Source organism: Xyrauchen texanus, chromosome 17 (genome assembly GCF_025860055.1).
Source record: "Xyrauchen texanus isolate HMW12.3.18 chromosome 17, RBS_HiC_50CHRs, whole genome shotgun sequence".
NCBI lineage: Eukaryota > Metazoa > Chordata > Actinopteri > Cypriniformes > Catostomidae > Xyrauchen > Xyrauchen texanus.
Window position 1 is genome coordinate 1,840,975 of NC_068292.1, and position 12,699 is coordinate 1,853,673.

At 41.1% G+C, this 12,699-nt stretch overlaps 1 protein-coding gene across 2 annotated transcripts in view; it reads left to right on the forward strand.

The window, feature by feature from the left end:
* The window catches only part of LOC127658414 (brain-specific angiogenesis inhibitor 1-associated protein 2-like), a 36,716-nt gene extending 24,143 nt beyond the window's left edge, over positions 1-12,573 (forward strand). For both annotated transcript variants that reach the window (XM_052147695.1, XM_052147696.1), the window contains exons 10-15: positions 481-943; positions 6,711-6,921; positions 8,166-8,231; positions 8,378-8,594; positions 9,480-9,520; positions 9,988-12,573. In XM_052147695.1, the coding sequence (XP_052003655.1) occupies positions 481-943; positions 6,711-6,921; positions 8,166-8,231; positions 8,378-8,594; positions 9,480-9,520; positions 9,988-10,060 (1,071 nt within the window). In that variant the 3' untranslated portion in view covers positions 10,061-12,573. The remainder of the gene's footprint in view (positions 1-480; positions 944-6,710; positions 6,922-8,165; positions 8,232-8,377; positions 8,595-9,479; positions 9,521-9,987) is intronic.
* Positions 12,574-12,699: the final 126 nt, after the last annotated feature.

A 12,699-nucleotide genomic window follows, 5' to 3' on the forward strand; every position in this document is an offset into this window, starting at 1 on the left:
TTTAACTTATTTTTTCAAGGAGCATGAATTGTAATGATAATTGTATTTATCATTTAAAAAAATTCATGTTTTTTTATATATTTTATTAAAGTCTAAAGAGTTTTACATACATTGAAAATTAAGTAGGACTTTTGGGTCTCAGTGTAAAAAGGCTGTATCACAGAAGTATTCACAATTTCCATGTTTGATGGTAAAATAAAAATGTCTCAACAACCCTACCCACAAAAACATGTATCGCTGATTCTTGAGATAAAATCAAATAAAAGTATTTTTTAATACTTATTTAATTTGAAATAGATATATTTGTAGACAAAGGTCTCAGCTAACGAACCATTTAAGGGAACAGGTTTTTATAAAAACACTTTTTTCTGAAAATTTACATATATATATATATATATTTTATTGCAGTCCATTATTTGTCATCTATTTTCCCTGAAATTAATAAAGGAATAAAACGAAAGTTTTCTTTGCCTCTTTCAGAGGCTGTCTGTACAGGAAGTCCCGCCTTTGTTAAACGGTGACAGTAGCAGCCGGTTGCAGCAGCAGCGGTCAGCCCAGTCTGAAAACCTATTCCAGTCTCTCCCGGGCCTTTCACCCAGCACGAACTCCACCCGTAATGACCACACCCACTCCCAGCACTCTTCCCTCCAGTCAGCAGTGAGCGTGCCTGGTCTACAGTCTCCACCCTCTGTCAGCCACACCTCCCCATCTTCCCTCAGTTCTCTGCAGGGTCTCACCCCTCCTGTAACTGCCCCTCATAGCCCCCCATTGCCCCACAGTGCCCCTATGTCCCGCGCCCTCACACCTGTGCCCTCCACACCCTTACATGAAGTGGCCAACTTACCCACCACCTTTAATGTGCTGAAAGGAGCAGAGTTGTACGCTACCTCCACGCTACCGTTGCCAAGGAGACAGCCCAGCGAGATCAGGACAGGGTTCTTGGGTAAGTGATTGTTTGGTTTTGGTCAAATATAAAGTCAGTTATTGAGTGAATCTCACAAATAAATGGCCAGTAATATTTCACCACAAAATCAAAAGGAAAAAGTAACCAGAGCAACCATAAAGAAGACTATTTTTAGGCCCATTAAGATTTTTTGCATTGTTAATTTTTCATGATAACGATGACATTTTCCCACAAAATATGTTCAGTTCTTAAAATAATACATTTAATGACTTAATTTTAATGATTATATTTGTCGTTTTGAACCTGTATGCTGTTATTATTTCCTGTGGAATGAAAAAGGACAATTTTGAAGAGTCTTTAAGCAGTTCTTTTCCATTCAACAACAGTTCATAGTGACCACAGCTCTCAAGTGCCAAAATGGACAAAACATACCATGAAAGTATAATAAAAGTTTTTAAAACTTATGCACTATATTCAAACTGATCTCAGTGAAATTGGAAACAGTAGGATGACTTTTCTTTAGGTAAAATCGATGGTGAAAAAAAGTCTGTGTTTACTGAAATTTGAAACACTACCCCCAGTGGTGAAAGCAGTAAGTGTCGTTGGGTGTATGGGCACCTGATAACTCCATTTTCCAGGTGAAATGTCCAAAGAGGGGCACTAAAAGTGAGTTGTGAAGCAAGATGTTTTCAGCCGTACAGGCTGTAATACAGTGAAGAGGAATGTATGTTTTATAAACTGAACCCCCAACCCAAACCCCAAACCTAAACCTAACCATCAGTGGAGTAAAAATGTAATGTTAGAGGGAAATATTCATTGTTCATTGAAAATATTCCTCTCTGCTGCAGAGATATGACATTTTGGTGCAGATTGGAGGTCAGTAGCTATGTTTCAATCCATGTTGCAAATTTAATTTCTGAGAGAAACCAGAATATCATATGCATAAACAATGTGCGAATAAAGCCGTTCCATCCCGTGTGTTCAAAAGAACAAAATTATCACTTCTGGATAAATTGTAGCCATTGTAACTCTTTTATTAATAAAATACTTGCATTTTCTAACACGAAGACAAAACACTGTAAATAACTTTTCTCATGTCTGGGAGAGGCAGCGTCCCACACAGTTCTGGGAGCACTATGTGTGTGCATTCTTCAATCCTTACTTCAGTAGTTTGCGAGTTAATGTAATCCTGCATTAAGGATAGTATAAACATGTTTGGCTCGCTGTCCTGGGCGAAGGGCTCGAGGCACAAAACTTGACCCAAGATCGAATTATTGATGAAATAGTTATGTGGGGATGGGGAGGTGGAGGGATGCTGAAAGGCTCGATGCCAAGTAGAGGGAAGCAGCTGTTTATATATGCTTACACTGTCAGTGTGATTGGTCGGATTAAAGGAACTTGCTCCTCCTGATCTTTGTTAATGAAACTCCATGTCTTTACCGTGCAGATCTATAAGCTATTTTTCAAAAGTGTCAATAAAACTGCTCTTCAACACAGTTTAAGTATTCATTTATTTGCTCTACAAACTTTTTTCAGGCTTGGATTTACTAGACAGGATAACCAGAGCAACATTTCAGATGCAGTAATTGGCCCACTGGTTAGTCTAGTTACATTACATTACTTTTTTATGTGCATATTGTATTCCTAATAAATTCAGTAGGAGTTTACTCCATCATAGTTTATACACATTTCTTCTTATCAAATAAAAAATGTGTCCACCTCAAGCGAGAGTATACATTTTTGTGGTGATGTGGGCGTGGCCGAGTGACGTCTGTAGAGAGCGAGGCCAGGAGGAGGGAGGTAAGGACTAACACCTGTGGGAAATTATCTCTGCAATGGGTTGGCCGCAGCCCAGAACAACATCAGCAACACTTCCACTCACAGACGTCCACTCATGAATGCTTGCGAGCATGGCCGCCCATTCGCATTAGCTCAATAGCTCCAGGACACCTCCCGAAGGTGGTTGTTGGCTGAAGAGTGTGACGCAGAGGAGGTGCTCATTCTGTTGGTACTGAAACAGTTCATCGCTCCGCTACCAGAAAGGAACAGTGGAGTGTGTCGCTGGATGGGGCTGTCCAGCTGGCTGAGGAGCATATGGCTTTGTATTCAGGGGACAGAAAGCCCTCTTCTCTCTCAACCCTTCCCCTCATCCTATTCCTGTTCACCGGAAACAGGCAGTCCCTAACCCAAACCAGTTCCCCGGTCCCATGGGCCTTTCATCCCGCCGGACTCCCCTAGTCCTCTCCACTCTCCCCCACAGGCTGGTGAATCTGCTGCCGTGGGTATTGCTGTGAATTCTGAGCCGGTCTGCTTGAGCTGTGGGGAACCTGGGTATTTCAAGGATCGATGTCCCACAATGGAGGTGGAGACATTGGTCCGGGTCCATGACGCACCTCTGGCTGCCCCCGATTGAGCAGGAGCATACCAGAAACCTGTGAGATTTAAGGGGGGTACAGATCAAGCCTTGGTGGATTCAGGTTGTAATCAAACCTCCTCTCACCAAAGCTTAGTTCACTCTGAGGCTTTGAATACAACCCAGTGGCTGAAGGTAAGGTGTGTGCATGGGGATATTCACAATTACCTCTTAGTGCCCATCCCAATTCAATTCAAAGTGCAAAAGCACAGATAGAGGTGGCGATTACTCCCCGCTTCACCCATCCACTAATTTTGGATACGAAATGGCTGGAATTTACAACTTTATTGAGGGGAATTTGTGTGGATGGAACCTATATCAAAGTGTATCGTGTGTGTGTGTGGGCAATTTCCTGGCTGGGAAGGCGGTGCTGGTACCGTGTACGTCAGCTCCACGTTAGGATGACTCAAAGGAGGAGCCATGGCTTCCCCCACACTTAGAGGATTCCCTGCAGGGGATTTCACTCTGGAGCAGATGTGAGATGAGACCTTAGGCATGCCTTTGACCAAGTGAAAGTAATTAATGATCCCTTTCAAAAGAATTGGAATGGACCTCGTCAGGCCATTAGAATGGATGGCACGCAGGCATTGCTTTGTGTTGGTTCTGGTGGACTACACAATGTCATATCAGGAAGCAGTGCCTCTGCACAACATTTCAACACAAAGTGTTGCGGAGGCACTTGACAGAATGATCTCCCAAGTGGGGATTCTGAAAGAAATCCTCACTGATCAGGGAACAACTTTAATGCCATGTACACTATGCGAACTGTATGAATTATTGGTGATTAAATCGATTTGAATTTACCACCCCCAAACGGATTCCTTGGTTGAACGATTTAATCAGACACTAAAGAATATGAATTGTAAGTTCGTACACAAAGATGCTCGAAAGTGGCTCAAGCACCTATTATTTGCAGTATGAGAGGTCCCGCAAGCCTCCACGGGTTCTCTGCATTTGAATGATTGTACGGGCGTTGACAGTGTGGTGTGCTCGACGTCCTATGGGAAAATTGGGAGGAGGGACCTTCCGCAAAAAACTAAATTCAATATGTTCTTGACCTGAGAGCAAAACTCCACACACTGTGGCAATTAACACCGGAGAACAACAGAGGCTACAGCAATTTGCACCGGTAGATAAAGTCCTTATATTACTCCCCACATCGAGCTCTAAATTACTCCCCAAATGGCAAGGGCCCTTTGACGTCATCCATTGTGAGGTTAAACGAATGGATAGAGGCAGAGCACATCAGATTTACAGTCCCAGTGACGCTGGCGATGGTGTTTCCAGAGAGGGAGGAGCTCGGACTGGAGGTGAATGGACTGGATATTGGTAGATCCCCTTAACTCCTATGTCCCGTGAAAAAATAGCATTTTCCACACCATTCAGATTACACCAATTCGTGTAATTCGACAATTCGGCTATGTTTCAGTGGCTCATGGACCAAATCCTCAGACCGCACACTACTTACACCACTGCCTATCTAGATGACATCATCATTTTCAGTAATAATTGGCAGCAGCACCTGCAGCATCTGAAGGCTGTCTTGAGGTAGTTGAGATGGGCAGGAGTCATGGCAAACCCAAAGAAATGTGCATTTGGGCTGGTCGAATTATGGTATCTAGGCTTCCACTTGGGTCATGGGCATGTGCGGCCCCAAATTGATAAGACCGATTGCAGCCTTCCCAAGACCTAAGACCTAAAAGGAGATGAGACAGTTTCTGGGGCAGGCTGGCTAGTAGATTTGTGCCTAACTATTCGACTGTCACCAGCCCGCTACAGATCCGGTCCAGTGGACGGAGTCATGTCAGCAGGCGTTCACGCAGGTGAAAGCTGCACTTTGCGGTGGGCTGCTCTTGACTGCTCTCTCCCTTTTTTGTTGCAGACGGACGCTTCAGACAGGGGATTGGGGGCTGTATTATCCCAGAAAGTGGAGGGGGAAGAATGCCCCATGCTGTACATTAGTCGGAAGCTCTCAGTGCGGGAGATGAAGTACAGCACGATTGAGAAGGAGGGCCTGGCCATCAAATGGGCAGTCCTCACCCTCCAGTACTATGTGGTTGGGAGGGCCTTCACCCTCTGTTCAGACCATGCCCTGCTCCAATGGCTCCATCACATGAAGGATGCCAATGTGCTGATCGGTCATTGGTATCTGGCTCTCCAGATTTTTAAGTTAGAGGTGGTCCACATGCGGATTTCCTCTCTAGAAATGGTGGGGGGGGGGGGCTCCCCCGGCCTGAGTGGGGCAATGGGGGTATGTGGTGATTTGGGTATGGCCAAGTGACATCTATGGAGAACGAAGCCAGGAGAAGGAGAATGGTAAGGATTGACACCTGTGATAAATTATCTCTAAGTTGTGTTTCAGTGAGAGTTGGAGGGGGATAAAAAGGTGTCCAGACTGCCTGAGGGTAGAGATAGACGCACACAGCAGAGTCCAGTGTCTGCATTTATATTATGTTGAAAAGCGAACCTTAGGTGCTAGTACTGAAAAGTGCTGCCGCTTCCTCCTTCATAACCCAGCATGATATTTATCACAATTGTTTATGTGCATTTTGGAATTTGTATTTACATTTTAGAGTTTCCATCCAGCAGTTTTCCCAAAATGCACATAAAAATACGTGGATGGAAACCCAGCTAGTGACATCAAAAGTCATTCGTTCTCTCATGTTTTGTGACAAAATGTCATCATCAGCTTTGGTCACTATAAACGGTTGTTGTATGGAAAAGAGCTGTGTGAAGATTCTTCAAATTCTCCTTTTGTGTTCCACAGAAAAATAGAACAAAATTAGTTTTGAACAAAATGAGTGTGAGTAGATAACAACAGCTTTTACCTTTTATTGGTGAACTGTTCCTTTAATTTAATTTGGCATTGCATGTCTGTCCTTTTTTGTCTTTCTTTTCATCCATCAGTTGTATTACACATCCCATCATCTTAAATTCTCTGGAAAACCTGAAAATTGAAGTCCTGGCTGTTCATGTGATTATTATGAAACTGGCATGTATTATTCAGAGATGCTCCCCTTGTCCAAATATGCATACATCCCTACTATATAGTATGATTCCAAAAGCAGTATGCCAATGGAGAAGGGTGTCTGAATCCTCTGTATTTATAAAACAGTAGACAATGAAATACTGCATCCAGCGAGATTCTAAAGTGTACTTTCACTGGACACTTTACCATCCCATTATCCCACGAGAATGGGAGCTGGGGGGATGATATATTCAAGTAAAGACGCTCACTACCACACCTGGTTCAAAGTTGTGCGTGAATGCAAAACTCACCTCGTGAGTTGTGAGAAAATTCTCAAAACAATGCAGTTGTGATCAGCGAAAATGTAATTTACCGTCAAACAACTGTATCCACATGATCTCATTTTCATCCTTGTCTTCGTCCAGGCTCCACTCTTCCTCGTGTGCTCCCTCTCAGTCCTCCCTCTCGTGTGGAGGCCCTGTTCCTTCACTCTCCTGACTCCTCAGAGGGAGAGAAAGGAGGAGAAAGAGGAGGAGGCTCGTGTCTGCTTTCCTTCCTGCCAGGAGACACTCTGACCCTGCTGATCAGTGAACCCAGAGACGGCTGGCATTATGGCCAAAATGAGCGCACCGGACGGTAGGAGGCTGATGTCAATCATTCAGGAGTGAAGGGAAATAAACATTAGCTATGACACAATGTGGGGCTGTGAGGGATGGTAAAGTCAGTTTAGAGAGTTATATTATTGTGAACTTTGGTATAGATTATTTATACAATGCAATATTGAAAATGCTAAAAATCTCCAGTGAACAAAAAACTCTAGAACCGAGAAATATGGTACTTTTCCACTGCACGTTACAGTTTGACTCGATTCGCCTCAACTCTACTTGCTTTACTTTTCTGAGCTTGCATTTCCACTGCAGTTTAGTACCCCTCAACGTGGGTGGGATTATAGGATGATCGTCACAGTTGTACCGCCTCTACTGCCGTGACATCATCTTAAACATGACACAAGCTGACCAAAACAATAACACAACCGCTAGCTGTTAGCTACTAGCTCATTGTGCTGCATAAAGCAGTTGTTGCATTGTTGTGTGATTTTACACACAAGTGTAACAGTTAAATTGGCCTGGTTGTTTTAGAAGCAAGCTTCCAGTAGCTGGTCAACTAAATAAAGTGAAGCTTTCAAGCAGAATATAGAGTTAACATAACACAACACCATCCTCAATCGTTGCTGAGTCATGGGCACTCTCCCTCCCATTGCTCGCCGGTTTAGATAGCGTCCATTTGGTCGAACCTCTTCCACTTTTCCTTGATGGTTCTGTAGTCACTTTTATGTTTTTTTACTTTTCCCTACACTGTGGGTATGTCCGGTGGTAGCCGTGTGCGGCCAACAGCTGAGACACTTCCTGAGAGACTTTATCGTTTCACTCAATCCTAACAAGTGGACCGTCTGCACCTCATTTATTAACCACGGCTTGGTTTTGCACACAGCCATTTCTTTTTTCACAATTCGAAAGTCACATGAACAAATGATACTGCTATCGCTGTTGCTAACTTTAAAACTAGCAGGTTGATGTTGCGTGTCAGAAATCCAGTGACACTGGTACTGACGGTTTTCCCTGACCAATCAGTGATCTATAGGAAAATAAAAAATGTACACATTCACACACCATTTTTACACCCCATGTCACTGCATCGACACAAATTGTTTGTCGAATATTTATGTTGTTCCACCTGACAGTTGGGGTGCAAATAGCTACACTGTGTGGTAGATGCTATTTACAATGGGGTGCAAATAGACACTCTGTTATTTTAATTGGACTTTAGATATTCAGTAACCCTTTATATTTTATATGGATGTTCTAATCTCTCCTTCATAGGAAAGGCTGGTTTCCCTTCTCCTACACACAGTCTTACCCAAACACATCTGGACAACAAAATGTCAGGTCTGTAGAGAGATTTTCACTCACTCAAAAATACATGAATGCCAAAATAATTAGCCAGTTGACAAAATGTTTTGCTAAAAAGGTCTGCATTCCCATAATTCCATCCTTTTCCCATGTCTCTCATCCCACCCTTTTCGCATACACAGGGCTCCTCCCCTGTCTAAGGTGAACAGCACAAGCACAGGGCAGTTGGACAGGCTGCCTCCTGCTGGTCAGATGCAGCAGGCCAGTCCTGACTCAGAGGACGAGAGGCGCGTCGTATCCCAGCGTGTCAGCACATTCAGACCACGCCCCTACAGCATGCTGAACCCTGAAACCAGCAAGATGAGCCCACGGCTTATAGGACAGCGCCTGAGGGACAGGGTCAGACATATTCTGTTTTCTAAGGCAACATCATTCTTCACTGTGTTCACACTAATAACAACAGTTGATCTGAAGGGTGTCTACAAGAGGCTGCATACCAAATTTTGTGAGAAATGACCACAGGATGGCACTATTATAAATACATATTTGCTTATATCTCAAGAACATTATGTGCTGTAATCCAAATTCTTCTCCTCTGAATCTTTGAGAGTAATGGTTTTACCATTTTCCCACCATATTAAATTCTCTGGAAAACCTGAAAACTGAAAATGCAAGTCCCCTTTGTCTGTTCATGCGATTCTTATGAAACTTGCTTTATTATTCAGAGATGCTCCCCTTGTCCGAATATACATACATCCTTACTATATAGTATGATGCCAAAAGAGAAGGATGCCTGAATCCTCTGTATTTATAAAACAGTAGACAATGAAATACTGCATCTAGCGAGATTCTAAAGTGCACTTTCACTGGACACTTTACCATCCCATTATCCCACGAGAACGGGAGCTGGGGGGATGATATATTCAAATTGTTTAATTTTTTAACAATTTCGGAGAAACGGAGGACCTGGAGCAAGTAAAGACGCTCACTACCACACCTGAAGTCGCAAGTTCAAATCCAGGGCATGCTGAGTGACTCCAGTCAGGCTTCCTAAGCAACCAATTGGCCCGGTTGCTAGGGTGAACAGTCACATTGGGGTAACCCCCTTGTGGTCTCGATTGTGTGGTTCTCGCTCTCGTCACGAGACCTAATGCATTTACTAGTGTTAACAAAAATACAACCTTATATTAAAGTGTTACCTTATTTCTTTCTCTTATCCATGTCATCCATTGTTTTCTACTCAATGGAATTGAATGGCTTTTAATCTGATAACTCTCTTCACAGATGTCCACAGATTTCACCTCCCCACCTCCGTCCCCGACCAGGTAAAGCTTGCCAGCTCTGCTTAAAGCAATAGTTCACCCAAACATGACAATTTTGTCAATATTTACCACAAAAAAGGGATGTTCCTAACATATTCATCCATCATTTTGGGGTCTACATCCAGCTTCAAAAATATTGCACATTGATGGCAATGGTGAACATGGGCTAGACACGAGCTTCAGTGTAGGTTAAGACTTAAATTTTGGTCTATTCCTTACACACAGCTATTGTATGACTTCAGGAGACTTGGAATATAGAGCATGAGTTGTATGGACTACTTCTGTGAGAGTTTTATTGTGCTTTTTAGGCATTTTCTTGAACTATTTGGGGCTCAAAAGCTGTGGTCACTTTAACTGTTGTTGCATGTTGCTGCTTTTTTGGTGAAATATTCCTTTAAAAGAGCATTTTATATCAATTGATGTCTTCATGGCAGGTCAGTTGTGATGATTTATGCTTTGCCTCTACACAGGATCAATCCCTTTGCCCATATTCGGCTCAAGAAGACGGTGACTAATGATCGCTCCGCCCCAGTTATACAGTAGTACCTTCAATTACTGACAACCAGAGAGATGCTGTCTATAACAGGGCCACTAACGCTTTGCTACGAGTACCTCTGTATCATTGAATGAGGAATTCAAGCTTTGAGATGCAAGTTTTTAATACTAGACTTTTCATTCTTATTTTGTCCATTTCAATTCGGACAAATACCAATGTCAGAATTAAACCCACGTTAATTGAAATCAGCTATGGCAAATCAAATGTATACACAACACATGTTATCAGAAGCGGCAGGGGTTGATGTATCCAGAAGCGCACGTGTCGAAAAGTGTCGAAATGACTTTATAACATTTGATTTCATAATATGCACAGCAGATTCTTCAGTCTTTTATAATATATAGTGTGATGTATCTTTCAGCATGATTTTTACAACACAAATCAGGAAATTACAAGATGAAAATGATTACAAATGATTTTTGTGCTTTGTAGAGATGCCCTATTTAAAACCTTTGATGAAACAATATGTTTTTAAACACTACATTTACTGTTTAAACGTCATGTTCTTTAAATGCATCAGATTAAGCTAAAGCAGGACCCATTCCTGCACCTGAAACAACAAAGACTTATATGTGCATTTATCGTTCCAGATGTATTTTAACGACTACAGGAAGCACTTTCAAAAACATAATTATGTGCTGCACTGTTGTAGCATGAGGCATTTTTGCAGAGTTGTCCATGTTTTGCAGTTCTTTAGTCAACATTTATATTTTATGGGGGAAAAATATACACAAATGCAAACCTTAATAGCTACATTTTTATTGCTTTTAGACACTTAAAGGAATTGTTCAGTCAACAGTAAAAATGTCATTATTTCCTCACTATAATGTCGTTCCAAACCCTTACGCTCTTATTGTTTCTGTGGAGCAACAAAAAGAGAAATTCATAATGATCTTTCTGATTCAAAAACATTGTGCCATCCTAGTTTTAACCCCATGCGATGTGCCACGTTTTGGAACGTAGAACGAGATTTGAGAACTACTGCGGATGGGAAGCTTTTCAGTAAATAATGAAGTAAATTTCAATCTGTTCCTCGCACAATGTTATTGACTTCAGGAGACTTGGAATGTAGTGCACATGTCACATGGACTACTTTGTGAAGCTTTTACAGTGGAGCCGATTTGGAGCTTGACAGAAGTGTTCACTATGAATGTTCCATGGCATGTCATATGGGTTTGGAATAACATGAGAATAATGACAGAATTTGCATATGCCACATGATCATAGATCATATACTTTCCATAGAAAACCAGAGCTACTAAAAAAGTTTTTGTTTTATTGAATATAGACAAGGTATCCTTGAACATTCTGAGAGAAGTAGGTTGACTGCCTGGTGCTGTCATGTAGAAGTAGGAAACAGCTGAATGATTAAATGGAAAAGTGAAGAATATTTGCTGAAAGACTTGGTTAGAGGAAGAAGTACATTGTTTTTGAAAGTCGGAAGTGAAGAGGCTCTCAGCTCGTCTCTTGTCCCCCCTTTACAATCAGTCTTGTATATTTTGCCAAACCCTAAATCTCAAAAACTAAAGTTTGTAGTCTTAAGTTGCAGCTGATTCTAGGCAAGAGATATGATATGGCTAAGAGTGAAGCTGGCGTATGCAGAGAGAGGACATCTGAAAATGTGCAAGAACGGTTTGGAGGAAGTGACGGTGGTTAAGTGCTGTAGCTGAAGTTTTGTAAAATAGACAACAACAAAAAACCCTTCTTTACCCATATAATTATTTTTTTCAGAAATTTTAGGAAGAGTGGATTTATACCCAGCAATCTGAAATTAACAAAAAATGTGATGATTTAGTAAATGTAGTAATTTGACCTTTGGGCTTGTTTATCTTTATCATAGTTATCTTAAAAGTTGCTTGTAATAGTACGATTTTGCACTGATTCTGACAACATTATTCTAATTATTAATAATGATAATCTTGTTCATTCAAAACAATATTCTTCCACTTCAGGGTCAGTTTTGTTCTGATACCTTCAAATATAATATTAATAATAATAATAATAATAATAATAATAAAGCAATTATAATTAGATCTTAAGTTGAGTAAAGCAAAATCAAGTTAACCTACAACCTTATATATATATATATATATATATATACTGTATACATAAATGTATAGATAACTATCTACTGAGAATATAGCATGTTTTTATTAGTTCTAAAGTTGAATTTCCAAACTGGTGTAATCTATGTGAAATATTATCCAAAGGACCCTTCCTATGAAACACTGGCTTAATTAACAGCCATATTTACTGTTAGTTAGACTTGTTCCTTCACTGTACTATTTTTGTGATGATTAAATCCTTATGCTATGAAGGCGTTTGCAGGAGGCTCTTGGGTCAGGCATATTAACTCCCATCACTAGATGTTTTTTGGATCAGATGTGTTTGGAGTCTCTTTGGATCAGTCATATATTTTTTGGACTGTTCTAACTTTATGCTAACTGTATCTCCCTGCAATGTCTTTTGAAAATGAACTTCAATAAACAAAGTTAATCTCTGCGGTGTGTTAATTTCTATACAAATAATAATAATAATGTAAACAGTAAGTTTGCAAAAGAACAACAACACTGTAGCTGGATAAATATGACTTGCCTTTGTACAGCAATGATTATCTATTACTACA